General features: G+C 35.2%; 2 protein-coding genes across 9 annotated transcripts in view; both read right to left on the reverse strand.

Moving 5' to 3' along the window:
- Nucleotides 1–6,045: 6,045 nt before the first annotated feature.
- On the reverse strand, nucleotides 6,046–19,894 carry LOC145327545 (uncharacterized). Its single transcript, XM_080171089.1, has 5 exons — nucleotides 19,804–19,894; nucleotides 7,882–19,490; nucleotides 7,713–7,762; nucleotides 7,170–7,278; nucleotides 6,046–6,856 (listed from the first exon to the last, which is right to left on the reverse strand). The coding sequence occupies exon 2, from the start codon at nucleotides 18,617–18,619 to the stop codon at nucleotides 10,016–10,018; it is 8,604 nt and encodes a 2,867-aa protein (XP_080027215.1). The 5' UTR covers nucleotides 18,620–19,490; nucleotides 19,804–19,894; the 3' UTR covers nucleotides 6,046–6,856; nucleotides 7,170–7,278; nucleotides 7,713–7,762; nucleotides 7,882–10,015.
- A 195-nt stretch (nucleotides 19,895–20,089) lies between these two features.
- bsk (mitogen-activated protein kinase dJNK) overlaps nucleotides 20,090–27,009 on the reverse strand; it is a 77,592-nt gene continuing 70,672 nt past the window's right edge. For 3 of the 8 annotated variants that reach the window (XM_080172927.1, XM_080172929.1, XM_080172928.1), the window contains exons 13-15: nucleotides 25,995–26,142; nucleotides 24,419–24,470; nucleotides 20,090–23,661 (exon numbers count right to left, since the gene is read on the reverse strand). In XM_080172927.1, coding sequence (XP_080029053.1) covers nucleotides 24,455–24,470; nucleotides 25,995–26,142 — 164 coding nt within the window. In that variant the 3' untranslated portion in view covers nucleotides 20,090–23,661; nucleotides 24,419–24,454. The remainder of the gene's footprint in view (nucleotides 23,662–24,418; nucleotides 24,471–25,994; nucleotides 26,143–27,009) is intronic. The other 5 variants (XR_013882743.1, XR_013882740.1, XR_013882741.1 and 2 more) reach the window with 5 other exon arrangements.

Below are 27,009 nucleotides of genomic sequence, written 5' to 3' on the forward strand. Positions count from 1 at the left end.
GAAGGGATTGTTTATGTTATTGTAAAAAATTCGCAGTTCTGATGATTTGATAGTGTACTACATGCGCGGAAATGATTGCTAACCGTTTGAAATTATCGTGAACTTAAATCATATGTTTTCATGAAAAACAGTTGAATAGTTAAATAGATATATGTAAATTTATGAGAGCTAGTATTTAAAGGGTCTTAGAGCCAGAAATTAATATTTATATTAGCGAAGCTACATTATATGGGATCAAGCTATTTATAGTGCTTATAAATAATGACGTCATACAATAAAGATGACCAATGATACACTAAATTACAAATGAAAGGCTAGAATACATTTAATTGACCAATGGTAGGCCAGTATGAGGTTACTTTTCATAGAAACTATAAAAAGCTTCGTCATTTTGATGGACTATACTAATTCTATTCCAAAGCACAGAAGTGCATTTATCTATCTGTCTGCTGTTAAATATGATAAACAAAAATATTTGATTTAGTCTCAAAGCTAGATTATATAATATACATATATTTACTCATAGTACAAATGAATAAACATATTTATAAGCCCTGTCGAAGCTACTCTATAATTATTAAAGATGACAGCTTCCATAAAAGTGTGGTATTCGGCAACCCTAGGCCATGGTTTTATGGCAACCATGCTCCCAACTTGTGGGAGGTCCGAGGGACCTCCCCTGAGCAAGGGGGTGGGTACATTTGAACCCCCCCCCCATGTATTAAAAGTATTTATAGCTAACAATCCTATTATGTTTAATCTGATTTGCTTGTTTCACCCACCCCTTCCAGGGATGGGGGATAATTTTTGCCTATTGTGTTTATTGTATGTATATAACTTTAACCTCTGATTTTAGTAGTAATTATTCCAATCTATGCATTGACCATTTTGTTGTATTATAAATCAGTATCCTGTAAGCTCTGAATAAAGTAACACCCAATTAAATTCTGTTTGTTATTTGGTGATACATAGAGAAGCCCAGCTTCTCTATAATTATACTTGTCCACGTCTGTTCACACTGCCGTAATACCCGAACTTGGGAAGCGGCTGACAAACTGCGGCCGCTACCACAAAAGCATAGCTCTAAAATCAGACGGCTGGACAGGCGAACATTAACACTTAAAGAGTTTCAGAACTTTATGAGTAGAATACTAATTTATAGGTCTAAACCAAAAAATTTAAAATTTGTTGAAAACTTTTTTTTTGGAGGGGGGGGAAGTCTCCTACTTTCAATTTTAATTTTTTTCAGCAACCTTGTACGAAGCGAATTTCAGTAAGTCACCAGAATTTTGATTAAATGATTTTGATTCTAGGGGTGATTTATCTTTGGAGAATGGTGGTACCATCCCCAAAACAATATTTATAAATTTTCCCAGGACCTATGAGAAGAAAGAAAGTGGATAGGGAAATCCTTCGGTACAGACAGACAGACAGAGATCCTGTTACTATTTTAGGATTGCTCTGCTACTTATTGACTTTGTTGTCCCTGTTTAGATTTACAGTTAAGGCCTCATATGAAATATTCATCTACTCATATCTCCTTACATACAAATCTAAAAATTCAGAAAACCCTAACATTGAATAATTTTCTGTATTTTTGGATACAAATACTACAACATTTTCCATACGAATCCAATTAGTATCCGCTGGATTAGAACCGGTTCTGAGGCATACTCAAAAAATATTTATAGTAACGAATTATAAACATTTTTCTATGAATAATATGATAAAAATCATAATATTAATCTTAAAATTTTTCCTTTTACTATCCGCGAAAAGCTGTTTATAATACGATGCGGTAAATAACTATTATTAACTTTTCAATGAGGCCATATTTGACCACACAAAGAGGAATTTAAAACAAGGATGACAACATCCATAACTATGCAAATAATAAATAAGTATTGTGATTTAAAGAACAGATATTCAGTGGTTATAAATCAAGGATTTATTCATTGGGAAAAATCACGAAACTTTTTACATGTTTTTTTTAAATTTTCATGACTCTATCTTGAATAGCATTCAAGAAAATCACATTTCCCCCATATCGTTACGCACTGACGGACAAACAGAGTAAATTAAAGAGTACCTTAATAAAAAAAGAAAATCAATGATGGTAAAAAATATAGATTCTAATTTGTTTTTTGGTCTGGGTTCTGATTCTCTAGGAAAAAGTGTTTTAATTTGCACTAATAAGTGCCTTGCAGATAAGATTAACTAAGTGCCTGAAGTATTATAGTCAACCAACTTTTTGATTGAAGGACCTTTTTATGAAAGTCTTAAATTTATTAATGGCTATGCATGCACCTGTTAATGGGCCAAGGTCTTCCTGCACGTTATCTAATTAATGACATGTAAATTAGTAGTTTAAAATATACATATGTTTTAGTTGTTGATTTCAAACTCTTTTAATAAATTTATAATTCATCTTAGATATGACTACAATTTGGGTAATGAAGCTCCTCTATAATTGAGGCATTTTTATGGATTCTTTCGAATTTACGTCCGTTATTTCGTGTTTAAGAAACATTGGGCATATCCTATAAAATTTAATATGCTAGCCAGCTAAAAGCAAAGGTTTCCTAAGTCTTGGATATTTATTTATATCTATGTAAGGCTAAGGAAAAACTAACTCCTAGACAGGAGGAGGACACCTCATAAGATTTGGCTGATTGTTTTAGATTTAAGATCCTTTTACGGTGTCGGAGCCGTATAATTTTGATGCAGCTCCGGCTCCTACCTTAAAATTAATTTATCAATTTTTGTTCATTATTTAATTTCATTTGATAAAATAATATAAAATATTTTGCTATTATTTGATTAAACCTATATAAAAGTAGAAGGATGTGTGTCTATTTGTTAAGTAACAATAGTTTTTCAGTTTATTATATGGAAATAGACCGTTGCCAAATTATAATATTACTTAAATAAATCATTTTTAGCTAATCTGGAGCCGGAGCCGTTTTTAACGAAAAATACGGCTCCGGCTCCACCAAAAATGTTGCTGCTCCCGGCTCCGAAACACTTAAAAGCACATTAGGCTTGGGGGTGTGCCATGCGGATAATATTTATTATATTTGGATGGTATTATCTTCAGCTTTTAGTTGCGAAGCTACTCTGTAACTCACTTTATATTGTCTGTGCGGCTAAAATAGGAAATGATTTTTCAGGTTATAATTAGGATATAAATGCCAAATTTTTAGAAGGTTTCATGGTTTTCAATGTTTATCGCACTTATTCTCTCGTCTTAATGGCAACTGACTACCTGCTCCATAAATCACTTTGTCCGATTGTTTTAAGCTCTTCTGCATATTTCAATTTAAAGGACAAGGATATATTATCCCAAAAATCTTTTGTCAAAGTCTACTCTACACCTAGCGCTAGTCAGTATTCTAAAATCAGGAATAAGGACAAAGATATTTTATCCAAAAAATCTTTTGTCAAAGTCTACTCTACACCTAGCGCCAGTCAGTTTTCTAAAATCAGGCATTTTATACCTGTGAAAATAGAAATTGGGGAAATCGGATAAATGTACGAATTTTTTTTTAATATGTACGGAATTAAAAAAAAAACAACTTGTGGCCATCCTGGAAGTTTAACTGCCAGTTTTTGCCGGTTTTGGTGCTGTAGACGCCGATTTTTTTAACTGAGAATAATACCTTAATAAGTTGTAAGTATAAGCAGTGAAAAAAGTGGCAAAAAAAGATATTTTTTAGGCCTTTTCAAAGGGCAGTTTTGAAATTCCGTTATTTCATAAAAAAATTTAAAATGCTTAGAAATTGGATTGGAAGATGAATTTAGGTGTTCTGCATATTTCAACTTAAACACATAAGGCCAAAGATATAATATCCCAAAAACCTTTTGTCAAAGTCTACTCTACACCTAGCACTGGCGATTTCTATTTATGCAGGTATAAAATGCCTGATTTTAGAAAACTGACTGGCGCTAGGTGTAAAGTAGACTTTGACAAAAGATTTTTTGGATTATATATTCTTGTCCTTATGTGTTTAAATTGAAATATGCAGAAGAGCTTAAAACCTGCACATTGCTGAGATATTGTTAAAACCGCCGTGCTACCGTTATCTGTTGATATTTTACATGCCTGGCGCTAGGTCGCCAGTAGAGATAGAGAGCTGAAATTTTGTACATGTATTTCTAGGCTCCTAAAGTAACTTTTTAGATTAACAGAAGACTAAAATTCAAAAAAGTTTATTTTGATGAACAGGTCTAGTGGACAGGTACGTAAAACGAATAGAGAGGGGACAATGGGCTATTTGTTACATAAGTCTCCGAAGTTTTATAATAACGTTTTTTATTAAATTTTGATTGTTTGGTTCATTAACTTGAGTGCTTAGACATTTCAACAACTCATTGTAGTCAAGAGAGGGGTGATTTTGTGTATCATATTTGAGGATAAAAACCTAAAAAGTTTTATTGTTGGTACATTAGGATCTCTTACAAGACCTCCTAAACCGAATAATTTCTTCGTTTTAGGAATCCTTTACTTACGTCCCTTAATTTCTCTTCTTGAGATGGTTCAAGGCTATTTTTCTGTCCCCTACATAACCTTCCGAACACCTAGATAGATTCTGGCGCAGCTGCTAGAAATTTATTTTTATATACTTTGTCTCATTGTAACAAGTATAGGAACCGGTCCTCATCCATACGAAAAAACTATGTCTAGCATCGAATTATATTTTAATCTTATAATTGTACATTCTATATCCGCGGAAACGTTTATAATACGATGCGAGAAATAACTATTCTTTTGCAGATTTTGCTAAAACTTGAAAACTAACTGCAGACATTTCTTAGACAAATTTTCACATAAGGTAAGATATAATAGATGGTTGCAGATGGGTAATAAAATCTAAATAGATACAAGTAGGCATATCCTATTATATAAAGTAATAAGCTTTTTATCTTTGTAACGAATGATCTCAATAACCACTGAACCGATTTAGTTCTCCTTTTCAAGGAATCTTTAAATATATCCCAGGATAGTTTTAGGCTATTTTATTTCAGGATTAATGTCTTGGGATGGTTTTAGGCCATTTCCTAGCTCTTGAAATACAGAGCCCCTAGATGCTAGGGGAACAGCCACTAGTAGTTAGATAAATAGGAATGTAATTTTGTCGATGTCCCTCCATATTTATATCTTAGCTTCGGAAATGCAAGAGGGTTAAAAATTGGTGGGTGGTTTCCTTTTTCGCTAATTGATCCTCTACTATGCTAAAGAAATTGTTTTTTGTTTGTTAAATTCATCTTTTAATTTTACGATGTTATTTTTATCGTTTTAAGCTAGGAAGTTAACCATTAAAATTTAAAATTTATGCCAGATTTATGGATAACAAGTTTATTGTTTTTATTTAGTTTGGAAACTATGGCTAATCATTAATCAAGCCGCAGCCGTTAAATTTTATTTTGTCACCTTTGGCGGCCTGAGTCTCCCTCAATTGGTTAGGGTCACTCTCAAGTCACCAGCTCTAATTCCAGAACGTAGAGCTCATACAGTTGCATCTGATCTCTGTGCAGCATGCTAATATTGTAGTCATCACAACAATAAAAATCTAAGAAAATGTATTGTTAGTCAGGGAGTAAGGGAGGGGACAATGGGCAATTAATTCAATATAAGAGTTATCAAAGAAAGGGCATGAAATCCAGTTTAATCCAATAAATTTGTAGGAAATTATAAAGGGATTGTTAATTGAATAATAGATTTCCATAGCGTCATGTAAAGTGAAATCACAACTTGTTTTTGATGAAATATATTGAGGTTTTTTGGTGTGATTTTTATATTAAAAGATTATTGGACCCGGCCAGCTGCTAGCAAGAATATGACTGCCCCTTTTTATTCTGTTTATTTCCCTTGCCCCTTGCCCCCACCTCCCTTCTCCCCGTCTGCTACATTCCAAACTAACACAACGAGTGTTTATTTCCCTTGCCCCCACTTCCCTTATCCCTTCTCCCCGTCTGCAATATTCAAAACATTCATAACGAGTAGCGGCATTGTTGCGAGTCGCGGCTAATAGATTAACATGCATATAAATAAAACACAATTTATTAACAGCAAATTATGATTAAACTAAACATAGATCATAGCACATATCATATTAAAGATTAAACATTACACATATATTATCAACATAAATTATTTATATATATTTGATACCATTGGGCGCTGGCTCTTACTTATTCAAATGTGCTAGCAATAAATCAATGATACTAGCTGTAAGTAGCCAATAAAGATGGCGCCGATTTTGAGATCTGCTTTAGGCGCCGGTGCTTAATCAGTGGGGCGCCGGAATATAATACGAGGCGCCGGCTACAGCTTAACAAAGGCGCCGGAATATAATAGGAGGCGCCGGAATAGGATACGAGGCGCCGGTTACGGCTTAACAAGGGCGCCGGACTATAATAGGAGGCGCCGGCAACAGTTTAAGGGCGCCGGCAACAGTTTAAGGCGCCGGAATAGGATACGAGGCGCCGGCTACGGCTTAACAAGGGCGCCGGGATATAATCGGAGGCGCCGGCAACAATTTAAAGGCGCCGGAATAGGATACGAGGCGCCGGCTACGGCTTAACAAGGGCGCCGGAATATAATCGGAGGCGCCAGCAACAGTTTAAAGGCGCCGGAATAGGATACGAGGCGCCGGTTACGGCTAAAAGAACGAGGCGCCGATTCTAAACTAACTAGGCGCCAGATCAAGCCCAGGTGGGGCGCCGAATTTTGGTGGCGCCAATATTTGAGTACATATTATATAATAGAGATAAATCAGACTAATATTACATTTTTAAAATTTAATATATTGATGCAGTTTTTGCTCTGTGGGAGTGATTCAATTCAAGCTTGAAACTGAAATTATAAAGACTATCAATATATCTGTTTTAATATTCTGTACTCTATCCAAAGGGTTATGACTAATATCTTACAACTAAACTCTAGTATTATTCTATTGGAGTTTCAAATCAGATCATAGTCAACTATTATTTCACAAGTTCTGTGATTAAACTGAGGAGCAACATACTCTACTTTTACTCTATTGGTGTGTACAAATGGCTCTAGCCTGGGTTTCGGGCAAAGTTAGGTGACTTTCCTATTTAACTTTACTAGTATGACACCTTAATATACTAATTTTAACCTTCTATCCAGTACATTATGTACATACCTTTAACTGCCACAAAAAAGCCACTAGAGAATTAGGTATTTATGCCAGGAAGGATCCAACAAAACCATTAGTGAACAATCTTCCTGGTTGTGCTCAAACCGTGATAATCCTTAACATTATAGTTGTAAATATTATGTAAACAATCTAGCCCAATCCACAGATTTAGCTGTCCTTAATAAATAAATGTTATTAGCTGCGCTTTCCAGGGAAGCAACAACCAGTCCAGCCTAAATAACCTATATAAATATGGATTATATCTTCCACCAGAGGGGCTCAAAATTATTAGTTAACTGCAAAAATGTTCTACCTGTACACTCTAATCTTGTAATTACCATGTGCGGTCTACACTAATAATTCTATTGTTCTATTCACACTGTGCTAATTAAATTGTAGGACGAACATTAATAATATTCCATTTTAGTGAGCAAAAGTTATATTAGGTTACTTCTATTACACAAACGATATATTATGGTGTATTTAAAAGCTAATTTCACCATTTCTGTATATCTTTTAATACATAAACTTACAATAATAATATATTACCTCTGAATATGTGCTAATTGGTGGTATCGACAGAAAAGTATATAATCTTCCTAAACAGGAATAACAACAATTAATTTAACTTTATATTTGTAACTAATTCAAACAATAAAATCACTTATCATATTTGTAAAACATTAATATTTCAAATAAAATAATATGTGACACTCACCCGACAGGGATGTGCTCCTGCTTCAGCGAGTATATTGCAACTGACGTTGTTTTGGTGTGTTTCAGTGTCCGAATTTTCTGCTTTGTAATTTTTTAATTATATGATTACTAATATTTCTGAAGTATTTTTAATTTTATAATAGATTTTTTAAATATTTTGTTATATAAATTTTAGCAGCGTACATTTACAGATGATTGACCATGGACTCTTGGTGGGTCCTGAAACACTCCCCGGGCAGAAAATGGGCAATTATCTGCGAATATTGCTTAATCTAAAATCTGGCAGCACTTTTTTTGCAATTTTGCACAAACGTCTAAAATTAGCTCTTGTGTCAGGGTAGAAATCATCAGTATACTGGGTGCCAAATCGTGTGTACTTTCTCTTGAACCAATCTTTGAGGATGTGAGGATTGTAGACCAGAAAATCTGATAATACTTTCCATGCTTTTGCCCGGTTGATGTCTATTGTCTCCAATATTTGATTCAGGTGATTGCTGCTGGTGCACAAGTTGTGTAGCGTCTCTTGTTCACTGGAACGTTCAGACTCTGTTTGGTGGTCTGGCTCCTCAATAGAGTCTTGATTAGGATTTCCTGCTTCATCACCCAGTTGTGTTTCTGAGTTCTCCTTCTTCTTATCATTTATCTCATAGATAGAAAACCATGTTTTCCTGTGGAACAAAAATTCAATTAGCCTTGGATCCATTGGTCTGTTATCCATCCATCCAAGCCTTGTGATAATTGGTCTCTGCCATGGCCATATTTGTTCAAGACGGTGAAACAACTGTGATTTTTGCATTTCACAATACTCACCCCATGATTTTGTCAACACTGATCCTCTTACATATGTTGGTTGAACACATCTGTATTTGTGGAATGGGGCTGTTTCTGGGTAATTTTCCCTGTCAAAGTTAATGTAAGCCATTGCTTCACTTACTATTGAAATTAACCTTTCCAGTATAAAGCCTTCAGCAGGTTGACGAAATGCATCCCTTACTCTATCTTTTTCAGGTAGTATGCGCTCAATATGGATGATGAAAAAGGATTCGAATAGTGATATAATCGCCCTGCAATACGCTACAATGTAGCAACGCTTCCAGTCATTTAATCCAATGAATGGATTCAAGAATAAACTCCGGTCATCTTGCGATTTTATGTTGATGATTGTTCCGCCAACAATCAGCCTATACATAAATTCAATGTTGGTGTCTAATGTCCAGCTACCAAGATATACCCATAAAGCAAGGACATCAATATAACCAGGAAACTTGATTTTATGTCCCCCTTCGCATTGTCTGAACGCTGAAATGATAGTTTCGATATCAACAATTGGATCAAATGTAAGCAGGATGGCTTCTCCTGTCTTGGGGTCAAATAATTCGAGTAATCTGTTCAATTCGGCCGGGCAATAGCAATACTCCATTGCTGAATCTGTTTCATAATCTCTAATAGGAAATATTATTTCCAGTACAAAATACAAAGTATCTGTAATAATGAGTTTTGTCGGTAATGTCTTTGTTGTATTGTTAGGGTGTGCATCAGATCTTCCAAACAACTCCATGGCACAAAAAGGTATATGATCGTGGCGGTTTTCAATGAACGTGAATAAATCCATCAACTGGCGTCTAATGTTTTTTATTGTTTGATTTGGACATTGACCTAATTTGATTGTGAATGTAGTCTGTTGATCAAGTTTTCTAGTGTAATCCAATGCGGGATTTCGATACATTATTATCCTTTGACTTAAGTTTTCTATTTCTGAGAACCATCCCATGTGACCCATAGATTCAATTGAGCGCAGCGTAATGTCAAGATAGGGCTCAGGAAAATTTATATCAGTCTCCTTGTATATATCCTGATACAATACAATGTGCTGGGGTATTGTATTATAGAACGTGGTGAAACAGGATTCTTTGGATGGTTCATAACAATCTCCTATGCAATGGTGGGTGATCAAATCCTTTGTTCTTATACTGTGGTCCATTGGGTGAGTTAGTAAAGTTGACAATTGTTGGAGTAGCCTTTCTCTCTCCATCCTAAAATAAGTATATTTGTAATACAGAAATTTTTCTGATATTAATTCTATCTAATACAACCTATACCTATGAATAAAAAACAATAAATTCATCTATAACAATTTATTTTCTAATTGTGGTTAAATACATCACATTAGCTTTGTTAATCAATTGTTGGTCAACTGTATTAAAATCCAAATCTTCGAGGTTCATAATAATTACTATGTCTCTAACATTTCTGGTAGTACTTCGGTGAACAACTTCATTTGAGTTTCTGTACTTTATTCTCACTCTGTTCAATCTTCCATCAACACAGGTTTCTGTTATCATGCCATATTTGAATCTTTCATTTCTCTTCCGTTCTGCTTCTATGGCTAGAAAAAGAACTATCTCTCCTACTCTTGGTGGGTTTGAGGTTGATACACGTTTCCCAGGTACATATTTGTGTATGTTCTTCTCCAGGTGATCATACATAATGTTTGTAATTTCACTTATTGCCTTCAGTCTATCTCCTAAATGTTCAAAAACAACTGGAGTTTCCATTGATCGTGAATTACATCGTCCAAGGATAAAGTGATTTGGACATATGAATGCCATGCTATCAGCTGTTACCCCATCTTCACATCTTGCAATTGGTAGATTGTTAAGTGAGTTTGCAATAGTTACAGCTGTCGATTCCCATTCAAGAAATGATAAACGTTGTTTAGAATTTCCTGATTTCTCCAACATTTCTCGTATCAATTTACACCGTGCTTCAACTTTACCCCTTTCTGCATGTGCATGAGGTGTGCTGTATTCTATTAAGATTCTTTCTTTGATCCAAAACTGCGTTTCTAAATCTTTAACAGTGAATTCTATATCCTCGAGACTCAGGAATGATGATTGGCTATCACAGTAAATTATCTTTGGGTAGCCATGTCTACCGTAGTGTCGTATCATTGTAGTTACAATTGATTCTGTGGTGAGGCTTTCTAAACATGCTATACTTACTGCGCTGGTTAATATACACACCATTGTTAATAAATAGCATTTCATTGTCGTTCTCTTTTTTACACAATCATACCCTTTAAAAGGTCCAACTATATCCATTTGGATACTGTAAAAAGGTGGTGCTCGTACTAGACACATCTTTGCTTGGTTTCCAGTGTTTCCCAAATATCGCTTCTTTAACAATATACGACACCTCACACAGGTTGAACGAATTCGTTTGATCAAAGGTCTAACCTTTTCTATGTGCAGTATTCTAAGCATATAGTTTACTTCCTGCTCGACTCCACAATGGTTTAATACATTCCAATGCAGATGAATGGCTAGGGATACTACTATTTCATTTGTTACCAGTGCTACTGGTGCAATGAAGCTCATATTTTCAAAAAATGGTAGTTTAGAACGGTCATCTATATCATCGTAAGATAATCTTCCTCCAGATTTCAATATCCCACTTTGATCATCTAGATACGTTTCAAGTTTAGCTCTGGTACTGTTGAGTTTTACTTCTTTTGTCATTTCCTTGCAAATATGTACCCAAGCGCTCCACATTTCATAAGATGTTGGGCCACGTTCTGGTTTGTTAGATTTAGTGCATAATACCTCAAATGAGTTAATGTACGATCTGTCAATTTTAGGTATAGTAGTCTCACATAAATGGCAATTTATGTGTTTGCCTTTCTCATGTAATCTTTTCTTTATCCGTTGGATAAAACGACATACATTAGCTATGATGAGAAATGCAGTTCCAAACCCATGGTATCCAAAGTTGACCATGTACTGGTTTGGTTTGGACGTATTCTTAGTTGTAAAAACAGGGTAAATCTCCTTCTGGTTTTCTTGAGTCAGTGTCTCACACTGAGTATCTGGGGGCGGTGCCTCACACCGAGTTTCTGGGGGCGGTGTCTCACACCGAGTATCTGGGGGCAGTGTCTCACACTGAGTATCTGGGGGTGGTGCCTTACACCGAGTATCTGGGGGCGGTGCCTCACACCGAGTATCTGGGGGCGGTGTCTCACACCGAGTATCTGGGGGCGGTGCCTCACACCGAGTATCTGGGGGCGGTGCCTCACACCGAGTATCTGGGGGCGGTGCCTCACACCGAGTATCTGGGCGCGGTGCCTCACACCGAGTATTTGGGGGCGGTGCCTCACACCGAGTATCTGGGGGCGGTGCCTCACACCGAGTGTCTGGGGGCGGTGTCTCACACCGAGTATTTGGGGGCGGTGCCTCACACCGAGTATCTGGAACCGGTGCCTCACACCGAGTATTTGGGGGCGGTGCCTCACACCGAGTATCTGGGAGCGGTGCCTCACACCGAGTATCTGGGGGCGGTGTCTCACACCAAGTATTTGGGGGCGGTGCCTCACACCGAGTATCTGGGGGCGGTGCCTCACACCGAGTATTTGGGGGCGGTGCCTCACACCGAGTATCTGGGGGCGGTGCCTCACACCGAGTGTCTGGGGGCGGTGTCTCACACCGAGTATTTGGGGGCGGTGCCTCACACCGAGTATCTGGAACCGGTGCCTCACACCGAGTATTTGGGGGCGGTGCCTCACACCGAGTATCTGGGAGCGGTGCCTCACACCGAGTATCTGGGGGCGGTGTCTCACACCGAGTATTTGGGGGCGGTGCCTCACACCGAGTATCTGGGGGCGGTGCCTCACACCGAGTATTTGGGGGCGGTGCCTCACACCGAGTATCTGGGGGCGGTGCCTCACACCGAGTATTTGGGGGTGGTGCCTCACACCGAGTATCTGGGAGCGGTGTCTCACACCGAGTATCTGGGGGCGGTGCCTCACACCGAGTATTTGGGGGCAGTGCCTCACACCGAGTATCTGGGAGCAGTGTCTCACACCGAGTATCTGGGGGCGGTGCCTCACACCGAGTATCTGGGGGCGGTGCCTCACACCGAGTATTTGGGGGCGGTGCCTCACACCGAGTATCTGTGGGCGGTGCCTTGCACCGAGTATCTGGGGGCGGTGTCTCACACCGAGTATCTAAAGTATTTAACATTCTTGAATCAGTATTTGCTTGTGTGATTTTCTCCGATTGGTAAGAATAAGCCTCTAATTCCACAGTTTCTCTTTGTTTTGCGGACATATCATGGCATATTTCATTGTAATTTCTGATTGGCATATCTTCTTTCCTCAATGCCATCCATGGGTATCCATTCTGCCATTGGCTTTTGGCATCAATATCTTGTATGTCAATATGTCCTCTTGTGCAGAAATCTGCTGGGTTTCTCTCAGTGCTGATGTGAAAGATCTTGGTTGGGTCTATGAGGCGTCGAATAGCTCTGACTCTGTTAAAAACATAGGGTTTGAGTTTCAAATCAAGGTTTAGTAACCAACAGCAGACAATTTCACTGTCTGTTACAAACATGTAGTCTGTGATCTTTTCACCTAAGGCTTTCGAAATGCTGTGGAATGTATGGGCACCAAGAACCACAGCAGATAATTCGTTCCTGGGGATATTTTCATGGGTTGATTTAGATTTGCCAGTCAGTAATCTACAGGAAAACGACCCATCTGGTTGTTCTGTTCTACAGTACACTCCAACACCTGCCATTGATTTTGCTGCATCACAGCATACAATTATGTTTAGTTTGCTTGGATGTTCTGCATTTGGGGATACTACAGATCTTGGTATTGTTAGCTCAGTAGCTGCTCTAATCAATTTTAAGTTTTCAATCCATTCATTGCGAAAACATTTTGGAATTTCTTTGTCATAATCTAATCCTTGTAGTCCACGAAGTCCCAATTTAAGTCTGACTTTTAGTGGTTCTAGTACTCCTAAAACATCAAATACCTCCAGGGCTTTTCCAAGGAGATTCCAACGTGTTAGTTTTTGTCCTTCTAGCATATTAATTAACTCTTCATCGTTTCTCACTGGTGATTCTAGAGGTTTTTTGGCACCTCTCTTTCTGGTGTTGAAGTTGATTTCTTCCAATCCCAGACCAAGTTCGTCAATGTGTTGATACCATCGATATCCACTGTACATAGTGGTTATTCCATCATTTGAGGCTTCTTTGGATGGGTGTTCACCTCCAACATTGATAGTTTTCAATGTGAATCCTCCTTTTGGTAAAATCTGCTTAAATTCTTCAATGTAACTATTTAGTTCTTCTACTGTATCACCACCCATGTTGCTGTCATCCATGTAAGACTGGTACCAAATGATTTCATATGCTTTGGGGAATTTTTCTTTGTAAAATTCTGCTATTCTTCTTAGTGCGCTAGTGGCAAGGTTCCCAGCACACTTCAAGCCATAGAATAATGAAATCATAACATAGGTAGTAACTGGGTCATTTGGATCTAGATTCTCTGCAAACAGGTATAAGCAATATAAATAGTGTGAAGGGTCTATTTTGATGCTATTATACATCTTCTTCAGATCTGCTGTGGCGACATATTTATATGCTCTCCACTTTAATGTAATTTGGTAAAGGGAATTCAGGCAATTTTCCCCTTTTGGAAGTGTGTCATTCATACCTGTAGCAGTAGCATCCACCACCATCCTGGTGGGGGTACTAGTGCTACCAGGTTTAAAGACACTTCTCCATATGAAATAGTGCTGTACTGGGGCATTGTTTATGCTTTCTTGGATATCCATTGGTAAGTCTTTGAGCTTGATTGCAAATCCCTGATCTAATATTTCACTGTGGAATTTTATAACACTCTTTCGGTCAGCTTCAGGTTTTTTCATTTGTGCTTGGAGGGTCCGTAGGGCCATATTGTAATTGTTTGATGCTTTCCAACGCTCTGATAAATATTCCACTGGGTTTCTTATAAAGGGGAGTACACAAGATGTGGTGTTATTATTAAGATCAATCTTAATAGCTCGTTCTATTTCTACTTGTTCAGCCTTTTCACGAATGCTCTGGGATCTTGTTTGACTAGATTCTTTACAACGTGGGCAGTCTAGGCAGTGATCGCAACGATAATCAATCACTACTCCTGCATCTTCATTAGCATCCAAATCATGCTCTAACTTTATCTTAGGTTTGTTTATCTTGTTTAATGTAAAAGGTGTCACGTCTGATTCAGGTGTACACGTACATTCTAGTTCACACCTTTGTTGTGTGAGTAAGTCATTATCCCATGATTCTGTGTATTTATCATAGATAGTTGTAAAAAGTATGTTCATCGTTAATGCTTTTCTTCCTGATGCTAAATCTTGATCTTTGAAGCTTTGATGGGGTCCTGCAAAGATAATAAATGAGTTGTTTATGTCAGGGATTTTGGATCTCCATACTTGTATACCTGATTTCAACACTGTTTCTAATGTTGGTAATAAAAACGAGTGCTTGATGCCCAGGATAATTCCCACATCTGTCCCACCAATAGTGGATGGGAATCTTTCATTTGCATAGGGGCTTGACGATTGGGACAATTTGTATTCATTTGATACAGTATCTAAATCATAATGGTTTATCTCTGCTGTTATCTTTGTAATTCCCACAAGATTTATTTCATGGTATCCTCCAGACGAATCTGGGCCTATTACTGTGCGAAAAATACCACCTCCTGTTGGGATAACTTGTCCTGATGCAACTTGAATATATTGGGGGTTGGGATCTACCTCTTCTAATCCAAGTTTTTTCGCTAGGTCAACTTTGATCACTGGGTTTGTTGCCCCAGTATCATACATCAACAACACCTTCTCATTGTTAAGTCTTATGTGTTGCATAGGGTATAGTGGGTTGCTGTTATCAATCTCTACGTTTGTCTTGTGGTGTACATCACTCCTTTGCATGACTGTACCTTCTTTTAGATTGAAAGCTTTCTGTTTAGTTAGATCTGTACTCTGTCTGTTTTTGACTTTTGGTTTGAATGTTAAAACATTGAATGTGTGAAGTTTAACATCTATTGTTTCTTCAAATGCTGGTAAGAACTTTACCAAGTCGCTTAATATGTGCTTCTTGTCACAAGTATGTTCTGAGCAAAGTAAGACATTACGATCAATGTTGTTTACAGAGCACGGGTTACAAATTATTCCCTGTGGAAGTTCACTTTTGTAAGCACATTTTGTTTTATCTTTTATAAAACATCGTCTAAGCAGGCATAATGAACATCTGTTCTTTGCCTTTGCCTTTTCTAATCTTTGTTCTGGTGATGCTTGTAAGAATAATGGACATTGTCCACTTCTACATTCTCGCACACTTTTGATATTTTTGTCATGCATAAAGCAGCATGCATGATGCCATTTTTCCTCTTCTACCCACCCTCGTTTGGGTGGTTTTTCGCCATTCGCTTTTTTCGGGTGTTCATTCTTTGGGGTATGTGTTTGCGCCACATTCACTGATTTTATAGATTCCTTTTTTGTGTGTAGTATTGTTTCTGAACTTTCAGACATGTAGCCAAGTTCGAGGGTTTGGATCTGAGACGATAAAAAGGATACTAGTAAGTTGAATGTTTCTTTTCCTGGGAAATCCATCCCACTATTTCTTAGTTGAGATTGTGTTACGTAATACGCATTGAATTGGGATTTATAGTATTCAGGTAGTTGCTTTACAGTTTCAAATACTGCGTTGTAATTGTATACCTCTCTATTCCCATCTTCCGATAAGTCGCCTAGTGATTTCAACTGGTTAACTATCTCCAGTACTTTGCGTAGGTAAGTTACTTTTACTTTAAGCTGTGACTTGTAACCAGGCTGTTGGAGGTTTCGTAGTGTGTTTCTCTTTTCACGTAATATCTTTGATATATTACCATACTTCCTACATAGGTATGTTTTCATTTCAGCGAATGAATGTCTTAGGTGTGATATGTCTATCCGTACATCGTCTGTAACGTAATTGTAAAAGAGATAATCACATAGTTTGCTCTCCTTAATTCCATGACAGACTGTGTGAAAGGTGGAAAAGAAGTCATAGATATGGACGGTAGAATCATATCCTGAAAATGGGGAAAGTTTTAAAGGAATAGTTGATTTGTTTTCGGATACAATGTGATATCCTTGTGTTCGGATTAGTCTGTCTAGTTTTCTTATTCTCTCTGTAGCTGCATCTATTGCTTCAAACGATGCAGTCCTTATAAATTCTGATTCTGTATCACTACACTGTAGACCCTTCAGCGCATTTATAATCGTGTTTTTCAGCTTATCTAACCTTGGTGTATCACGGGCATCCAAGGATTTTAAGGTAGCTTCATCCATTGTTATATTAATGTCTTCATTGACGATGTCGTTTATCATTAATATCGCATCACTGACTGCCTTAAGTGAAGGGTTTCTTCCAGTATATGTTAGATTGTGCCAGGAGTTCCTTGTTCCTGTCCTACTTTGAGGGAAATCTTCATTGAACAATACAGGTCTGCTGGTTTCTCTTGAATACATATTAGGGTGGGATGAAACGGGTGGGTGTATTCTCTGAAATGTGGTTTCCTGGCTTGGTACTTGTGTACTGTTCTGTTGTACATTATGTGGTAGCTTTTGGTGGGTCTGTTCAGGGTAGTGATTTGAGTGATTATACCTTGTCGGTTTATCTATTTCACTATTTGCATTGATATGCTCTGTCCTTAGGGGAGGTTGTGTTGCAAATACGTTTGTGGTTTTGACAGTTGTGTTTGGTATATTACTTTGATAATATCCAAACAATTGGTTGTGAGCTGATGCAGTCTGTTCTAGGGGGTTTAATTCTTGTGAATCGCTGAATATCTCAGAGTTTTCTATGGTTGGGCTTGGTTTTCTTAGAAGGATGGCCAAAAATCTTTCTTTTTGAGCTTTTTTTAGTGCCAATTGCTTTTGTAAAGTTCTTAACGTTACATCTATACTAAGACGCAACGTTTCAAAAGAATTCTTAATCTTTCCTATATCAGGGTTTCTTGTATCATTTTGTACTATACAATCAACAAATTTGGATAGTGTTTTAAGCATACTTTGGCATATCTTGATCTGGTCATCCTTACTCATGTTACTTAAGGATGATAATGTTTCTGACATCTGTGATACTGTTCTGTAACAGACTTTCACAAATTTGTCGTCTTCTATGAATTTCATGAATTCTTCATGGGAATAATCCATAATATCCATTGATAATGTAACTAATTCAAATTCGTCACACTCATCATTTACTAGGTATGATGTGGGATTAACTTGGGGCACTGTTTTAACAGTTGACGCAATTGTATCATCATGGTTTTCAGACTGATCTTCGTCAGTGCTGACTATCTCTATTCTCTGTCTAGGTCCTTCCTTAGGTCTAGCTCCATTCCCTTCAGTCTGATCATTTGAACTATTATCCCTGTTCAACTCGCTATTATCATCAATAGTGTCATGGGATGGGGAATTTAATGGAGTATGAGTATTATCATTAGACATTTGTCTGCCACCAGGGAAGGGAGGGATATTTGGTCCCAGACTACCTAGGGGTTGAATTCTATGTAATAACGGCTCATTATAAACACGTTTGTCTGTTTGTGTGAGGTTAGTGCCTTGCACATTCACATTCGAGTCCCTCTTACGATTGGGGCTCAGTGCTACCGCGCCTAAACTGCGATCTATATCGTCTATGCGTGCTCCAATGGGGGTGGTTTGCAGGCTACTTAACGATTCTGTGTAGCTATCCTGCCCTGCCCCATCAAGTACATTCTGACTGAGGGATTGGTTAAACCCTCCTAATCCCTCCGTGTCATAAAAAAATCTAGGTTGGAACGGTTCCTCACCCCTAGCTGCACACTGTTGTGCCCTCTGCACATTATAATCCCTTGGGATTACGTTCCTATGTGTTCTATCCATGCGTATTAGCAGTTTAAAGTTTCAATGTTGCGAGTCGCGGCTAATAGATTAACATGCATATAAATAAAACACAATTTATTAACAGCAAATTATGATTAAACTAAACATAGATCATAGCACATATCATATTAAAGATTAAACATTACACATATATTATCAACATAAATTATTTATATATATTTGATACCATTGGGCGCTGGCTCTTACTTATTCAAATGTGCTAGCAATAAATCAATGATACTAGCTGTAAGTAGCCAATAAAGATGGCGCCGATTTTGAGATCTGCTTTAGGCGCCGGTGCTTAATCAGTGGGGCGCCGGAATATAATACGAGGCGCCGGCTACAGCTTAACAAAGGCGCCGGAATATAATAGGAGGCGCCGGAATAGGATACGAGGCGCCGGTTACGGCTTAACAAGGGCGCCGGACTATAATAGGAGGCGCCGGCAACAGTTTAAGGGCGCCGGCAACAGTTTAAGGCGCCGGAATAGGATACGAGGCGCCGGCTACGGCTTAACAAGGGCGCCGGGATATAATCGGAGGCGCCGGCAACAATTTAAAGGCGCCGGAATAGGATACGAGGCGCCGGCTACGGCTTAACAAGGGCGCCGGAATATAATCGGAGGCGCCAGCAACAGTTTAAAGGCGCCGGAATAGGATACGAGGCGCCGGTTACGGCTAAAAGAACGAGGCGCCGATTCTAAACTAACTAGGCGCCAGATCAAGCCCAGGTGGGGCGCCGAATTTTGGTGGCGCCAATATTTGAGTACATATTATATAATAGAGATAAATCAGACTAATATTACATTTTTAAAATTTAATATATTGATGCAGTTTTTGCTCTGTGGGAGTGATTCAATTCAAGCTTGAAACTGAAATTATAAAGACTATCAATATATCTGTTTTAATATTCTGTACTCTATCCAAAGGGTTATGACTAATATCTTACAACTAAACTCTAGTATTATTCTATTGGAGTTTCAAATCAGATCATAGTCAACTATTATTTCACAAGTTCTGTGATTAAACTGAGGAGCAACATACTCTACTTTTACTCTATTGGTGTGTACAAATGGCTCTAGCCTGGGTTTCGGGCAAAGTTAGGTGACTTTCCTATTTAACTTTACTAGTATGACACCTTAATATACTAATTTTAACCTTCTATCCAGTACATTATGTACATACCTTTAACTGCCACAAAAAAGCCACTAGAGAATTAGGTATTTATGCCAGGAAGGATCCAACAAAACCATTAGTGAACAATCTTCCTGGTTGTTAATGATTATAGAGTTGCTACGCTTTCTAAATCGTACCCAACTACTACAGGAATCATCATGCAAAGTTTGAAATCGATAGGACATTTCTAACATGCCTAAATTAACGAATAAAAGCTATCTATCTCGGACGGACGGACGGACGGACCGACCCTAATTATAGAAAAGCTTCGCTTTTAATAATAAAAACAAGTTGATATCAATTAAAATTTTATTTTGGGATAAGTTTTTATTTTTATATCTTTTCTTGACTTTCTGTTTTTTTTTAATAGTTTTCATTCTCGCCAAAGAAAAGAAATAATCTTTTCTGGATTAAAAACTGAAGGACTAAAAATATCACTGAACAAACTGTCAAAAAATCAACAAACACTTTTTTAAATTTATGATAACAATTTTAGTTTTTTTGCAACATTTAAATAAAGCTGCTGCTGAAAACTTTCTGTAAATACGATTGATTTTCCAAATATAGCAAACTGCTTTCAATTTTGAGGTTACTAGAAAAATTTGCGTAGCAGAAAGAATTCAGCAACAACAAACAATTTTTGATATTGAAGTCGCAAATGATTTTTAAAGAGGCCTTTTAGTGGCATTTTTCTGAGAACTCATTTAAAATAGCACTAACATAATAAAGAGCTGACTGTATCATTTAGCAAAATAAGAATTAAAAATGAAAAAAAAAATACAACAAGTCCATACATATTTCAAATTACAGATTTTTAACCTTTTTTTTCTCAAGAGTCTACTGAGATAAAAATTATTGAAATAATGATCACATTTGTATAATAATAGCTAATCTATCTCACATAGTATTATACATTTTTTCGGATCTTCTGCAGCTCACGGTAAAATGTTCCTGGTAACGATTATCTCCAAAAATCTATGAATTGGCTGCTAGCTGCCAAACGGCTGAACGTACATCTTATACCCGCATTCCGTGTTGTCGGTTAATTCTATGCGAGTAAAATCTTTAGATATGTTCCACCGTTTGGCCGTTAGCAGCCTTTCAAGTTGATAGAATCTTGGAGATATCCTTTACCAGGAACTTTTCACCATGAACTGCACATAACCCAATTTTTCTTCTATTATGGCCCATTCGAAACATAAATTATCTATATAAAAAGGGATTTCAAATTTAATTTTAAAAACTTCCCTAAGCAAAAGCAAATACCATTAAAATATCTTTGGTTTTAAATTTTTGTTTTAATTTTAATTCAAAGTTAGAGATAATACTTGCATTTTTACGATCAAGTCTGGGATACGATGAAAAATCGTTATTTTTAAAAAGGCCTGCAATAGCGGAATATGCGTTGTTCAAGAAAATTCACGATAAACATTTTTTTATGATTTTAGTGCATTCTTGAATTTTTTAAATCTAACCTTGTTTTTTGGTTCTACTGCATTTTTATTAGTAAAATTGTTTTTAAAAAAGATCTTTCGTCGTATTCCTGACTAAAATCGAAACTTTTAATCTAACATTAACAAAAAATAATTCTCTTAAATTAAAGATTGGCTAAAATCTTGATGGACTGGACAAGTTCTATACAATTTTGTGTTAACTTTTTTGAGCGGATTCTTTAAGATATTTTTTTTAGTTTTCAATCTGAAAATAATGCAACTTTTTGTCGTAGTTTAAGCTTTAGTGATTAATTAATATTGGTGATTTTCATTCCATTTTCAATTTTTTATACCTAACATTTTGTTTTAAATAGTTTTGACTAAAACAAAAAAAATTATTTCAATGCTGCATTATATGCTATGCTATTATTTAATTTTTAGGAAAAATAAAAATAATCCAAATTGCATTGTAATATATTTTGTGAAAAAGAATAGCTCCTGAATAGATAATATAAAAAAAAAGATATTAAATTGAGCATTTAAAGTTTATTTTACATCATTGCCATTGAGATTTTTTTCTGTAAAGTCTTGTATAGGATTGTTTATTTTTTTTATACAAAATATGACAATTTAAAGCTTTGAAAGCCCAATTTTATATCCTGAAAATTAAAAATTTAGCAAATAAGGAAAAATGCAGTGTAATAATTATAATAAAACTATACATAGTAGTAGTTTATCAAGGTTATTCCATTTTTAAGGGGGGAGGGCGGATATACCACTTTTTAAAAACGAACACTAAGAAGAAGCTCAGCGCAAAAACAAGAGTTACAACAATGAGACTTTAAATGTCACTTGATTTATTGTAGTTCAATGAAAGCTTTTGGGAAACTTAGACTGTTTAAAACCTACATACGAAGTTTGACAATGAAATACTGCATGTTTCAAGACGTCCCCCCTCGTAGTGCTTTTTTTTCACTACAACAATGAAGTAGTTGCCTAGTAAAATACCAGTGCTGTAACTCTTTAAAGCTTTCCCATTTGTATAGGTCGCAAAAAAGTGGCGCGGCCGCCTTCCCCTTTAACAAAAAATATAAAATTCTAAATTTTGTTTTTGTCTTTTATTTAGACTTCAAAATTGCAGAGTTCCTGAAAATTTTGAGGATTTTTTTAGCTCCTTTCAAATAATTTTTAAAAATATAATATAATCGTTGATTAGAATAACCCTGACTAGAAATAAAAACATTTTTTTGTAATATTAAGATGACTGTGTTACAACTTTTTCAAGTTTTTTTTTGACAAAGTTGATTCAAATTTGATGATTTTGGCCCACTAAAAAAATTTTAAGCATAAAATGACCTTAAAATGGCACAATTTAGCAACAACTTTTGGAGATCATAAAAGTATTTTTTTTAAACATCCCCCTTAAAAATAATACTATACTAAAAAGAGTAATATTTATAATACTTTAAAATAACATATAATACCCAATACCAAATAAAGAATGCCCTAAATAATGGGCAAAAATAATTAACATGCGTTTTTTTACACATTTTTATCGGAAAAAAATAGTTTGAAATGTCAGTACAATCCATTTTTGATTTGAAAAACAAAAGTTTCTTGCTATTTATACGTATTTATCAATTTTAGACTCAGGAGGAATCATTTTAAAGTTTAGTCAGAATCCAACTAAGAAAAACTAAATATTTTGTAAATAGGCTCACCCACCATCACAAGTAAATATGATGACAAATATTTAAGTGATTCCAGCACTGATCTTTCAATGTCAGTTTTAAGTTTGCTATTATATTATTTTTTAAGTACAAGCAAAATTATATCATACACTTTTATCATAAAATAGGTGATTTTAATTTTTAGGTAGTGATCTGAAAAAGTATCGATATTATTTTTGTGTAGGATTTATTTAAGAACTGAGCAAATGAATGTATGATATGATTCTATTTTTTGTCATGATTAGGTGTTTTTTAAGTGATTTTTATAATGGATAGTTTATAGAAACATAAATTAAGTAAGAAAAGGCAAAATGTCCTAATTTCTCTAACTAAAAAAGCGCGCAAAAATCCTAAAATGCCGCGCTAAAAATGTGTCTAGTAAATTTAGTGAATTTTTAACATAAAGCTGTGAAATTTTTTGTGGGACAAGTATATTTTTTACAGTGGGTGGGTTTTATTTTTTTTTATGATTTAGTATCAATTCTGCCTAAAGTAGAATGACAACTATTTTTGTGATACTGGTGTTTTGTTCTTAAAAAACGATGTGTGTGTGTGTGTGGGACTTTCTGATGGCAAGGGAATGGATTGCACTGGCTTGTAGTAAAAACATCATCTGTTCATGCTATTGATTGATTGTGTGAATACAGAAGACCATAATTGCATAATTTCAACTAAACTCTGCTCTTGTGCAGCTAATATTTTTCCTGAAAATAAATAATAAATAAAATTAATTTAGATGTTACCGTACAAATGTATAAGAATACCCAAGGATCTAAAGGGATAAGCAATTGGCCGATAAATTCATGTACATACCCAATTAATGATACACAAAATAACCCCTTCTGCAGATTAAAATTAGTGATTGTAATGTTTGAACACTCAACTTAATGAACGTAATTATAAAACTATGGGGACTAGGTAATAAACAGCCCATTCCCTCTATATGAGGAATACCTATCTTATTAAGGGTAATCTCCCAAATATCTACGCGACCACCAAATAAGTTTACGTAACCTTAACCCCTTAAATTAAAACTTTGGATAAAATGAAAATAAATTTTCAATAGTTTACACTAATGAATCAAAACTTCATTATAAACTTTTTCAGTGAATAATTTTGATTCAAGAGGCTATAATATCTTTTATTCTTTTTCTGATTTACAATCAATTCAATCCTAATATTCTACATGAAAAATGAGGGGGGTGAAGGCCTCAGATAGATATCCGTGAACAAAATTTGCTTAGTAAAAGTAGTAAAACGCACTGCAAACAAACAATCATCTGTACAACATTTATCTCGAGGTCCTAACCATGCAATGCATAAGTTGTGTATGTTTTGGACAAAGACATTCCTCCTACTCTAAATATTTATGTCGCGCATCTAGAAGATGTATTATTCATTAAATGAAACAAAGTAAACTCTTTAAAACTCTCAGAAAAAAATTAATATAATACCTAATACCTTTGTTGTGGGCCAAATTTAGATTAATGAATGAATCTACCGCCGTCCATCTCTGAAACAAAAACATTTAAATTTAATAATTATTAAAGATTATTTAACAAGGTCAAAACCTAAAGTAACTTCCAAATTGGTCACTAAAAAAAACTTAAAACACAGTTTTTTAGATTTTAAAAGCAATTCAAAAATCTGCTTCAAAAGTTTTTGATCATGATAATGGATTAAAAAACACTTTATTATGTCAAAAGAGGACAAATTAAAAGGGATAGTTGCACGAAGAGCATTTAAAAAAATATAGTGAACTGTAAGTTTTTTTTATTATAAATAACGTAGTAATGCATAATATAAAGTTATTGATTAAAAATAAAAGTTATGTTATAAGTGGCAAAAACTTTTTTCTTCAAAAATACAACTATATATAGCATTTACAAATTAATTGCACTTTAAACTTTTTATACAACAAAATAATTAGGTACAAGAATATTCTTTGATATGTGTATTTTTATAATATTGATGTAAAACTTACATAGGTGTATAATATATATATAAATATGTTTATATTGTATGGTTAGTTATTATTTCCGTAAGAAATAATGTTTATATCGTAAGTAAACCAGACGGTTTTCTTTATTTTTTAAAAAGTATCTAAGAAAACCTGTCCCATGAAGAACCAGACGTTATTTTTTTATGCTTTTTAAGTACCCTTAGAAAACTTGACCCAATTTTTTGAACTTTTGAGTTATGTCACGTGGCAAATCATTCTATAATATTGGTGTTTTGTGTATACATATTAGTAAAAAAATAAACCATTTTCATGTAATTTATGTGGCAAATCACTTTAACTTTTTTTTACATATTGTCAAATAAAAAAAGTTTGGTCAGGTCAAAGCTAAAAATTCTTTTACACATAAACATATCTATCCAATGCCTTAACTCTTACTCCAATTTCTAATTATTCCATTATTAATTTACTATTCAAAATAATAAAATATATCAAGTTTAATAACTCCATATCACAAATTATGAAATGCTTACACATATTAATAGAAATGAAACAAAAATAAACCACAGGAATCTAATTCTAAAGCCACTAAGAAAACACCATTTAAATTAAATGACTTTGATGAACAGAAACTGCACTGTACTCCTAATAAAACACTTCAAAATTACAGGGAACTGAAAGGATAAGACAAATAATGATAAATTGAAATAAATCCCCGATAAATACTGGTTTATAGATCAAAATTGTTGAAAAGTTTAGACACATCATACTTGGATTCAAGCAATGAAAATTTTATGAAAGCACCCAAATTTTTCGAGCATACAAATTAAAATAACGTAATGGAGACTCATATAATTTACAGTCTTATGTCCTCTCCCTTACAACATTCACATTAGTAAGGAACACATATAATGTTATGGAGAACTAAAGCTCACCCATAGACGTTCCTATATAGATCTGTCATGGATCTTCAAGCATTGAAGAAGGGCCTTTTGTTAATGTTAAAATTGAAAGTTTCTTTGTAGTAAAAGTTGTCACGAATATAGATATTATATTAAATGAAAAATAAATACTCACACTTTGCCTTGGTTGAGCTCATAATCTACAACTTCCTTGTAAATGAGTTCTTTCCACTGGTCAACTGTCAAGTCTCTCTCGTCCACATTGTGGTCCCAGGCACCTGCAACAGCAGTAGAAGTAAAGTTATGAGACCTCTCCCAAGCGCCTAAAATTAGATAAAGTTATGAGATACATGTTTTTAAAAGTTATTCTTCACCAAACAAAACAATAAGTTAGATGTTTATTATAGAATAGTTTTCTTTATAAATATACTTATTTATTTTCTAATGCAGAAGTTGTTTATCGCATCATATTATTGACAGGATATTAAAATGAAGAATTATGAGATGAGAACCAGTTTTGTTAGACCCGATAGGGCCTAAGGTCTAACAAAACATGAGTTTTTTCCCCAACCCCTCTCAATTTATTTCCCTAATATATAAATTAAATATGCGGAATGGAAGATATGAAAAAAATAAAAATTAATAAAAACAAAAAGTTTGGGATATTTTTTTAAATGAGATTAAATTTTATTTAAATTAAAATATCTTTCTATGTCTTAAATGTATAATATTATTCAGCATTGAAATTTTAGTGACGATAGATCTGAATATATTTTTCTTAAAACTAACAAACTTTACAAGATTTTAATCATTTTCAATCTTTTGAGTTTAAAATGGATTATTTTATACAATAGTGACGGAAAGACAGACGAGCACAAACACCAATAGAGTAGGCTCACTATTAAAAATCTCCTTTTTTTTTCCAGACTAGCGATCTTAGAAGATTTCAAAGCAGTTTGAATTCTTTAATCAAATTTATAATTAGGTTTGCTCTATGTAGAGAGGGGTACAGGGATAGTTCATATGGAGAACATTATCAAAAAAATTACAATACTACATAATACCCCTCCCTTTCTCAATTTTTACACCCCCCCCCCTACTTCTTATATTTCATATTATAAACCAAGTAGTAAATTTAAATTAGTAGCTTAAGATTTCAATAGTTACTGAACCGATTGAGTTTTCATATT

The sequence above is a fragment of the Acartia tonsa genome, chromosome 9, assembly GCF_053477335.1.
Source record: "Acartia tonsa isolate MP-2025a chromosome 9, ASM5347733v1, whole genome shotgun sequence".
In the NCBI taxonomy this organism is placed as follows: domain Eukaryota; kingdom Metazoa; phylum Arthropoda; class Copepoda; order Calanoida; family Acartiidae; genus Acartia; species Acartia tonsa.

Coding starts and splice junctions, on each gene's coding strand:
- LOC145327545 (XM_080171089.1), bottom strand. CDS start 18,619: ATGGATAGAACACATAGGAACGTAATCCCAAGGGATTATAATGTGCAG.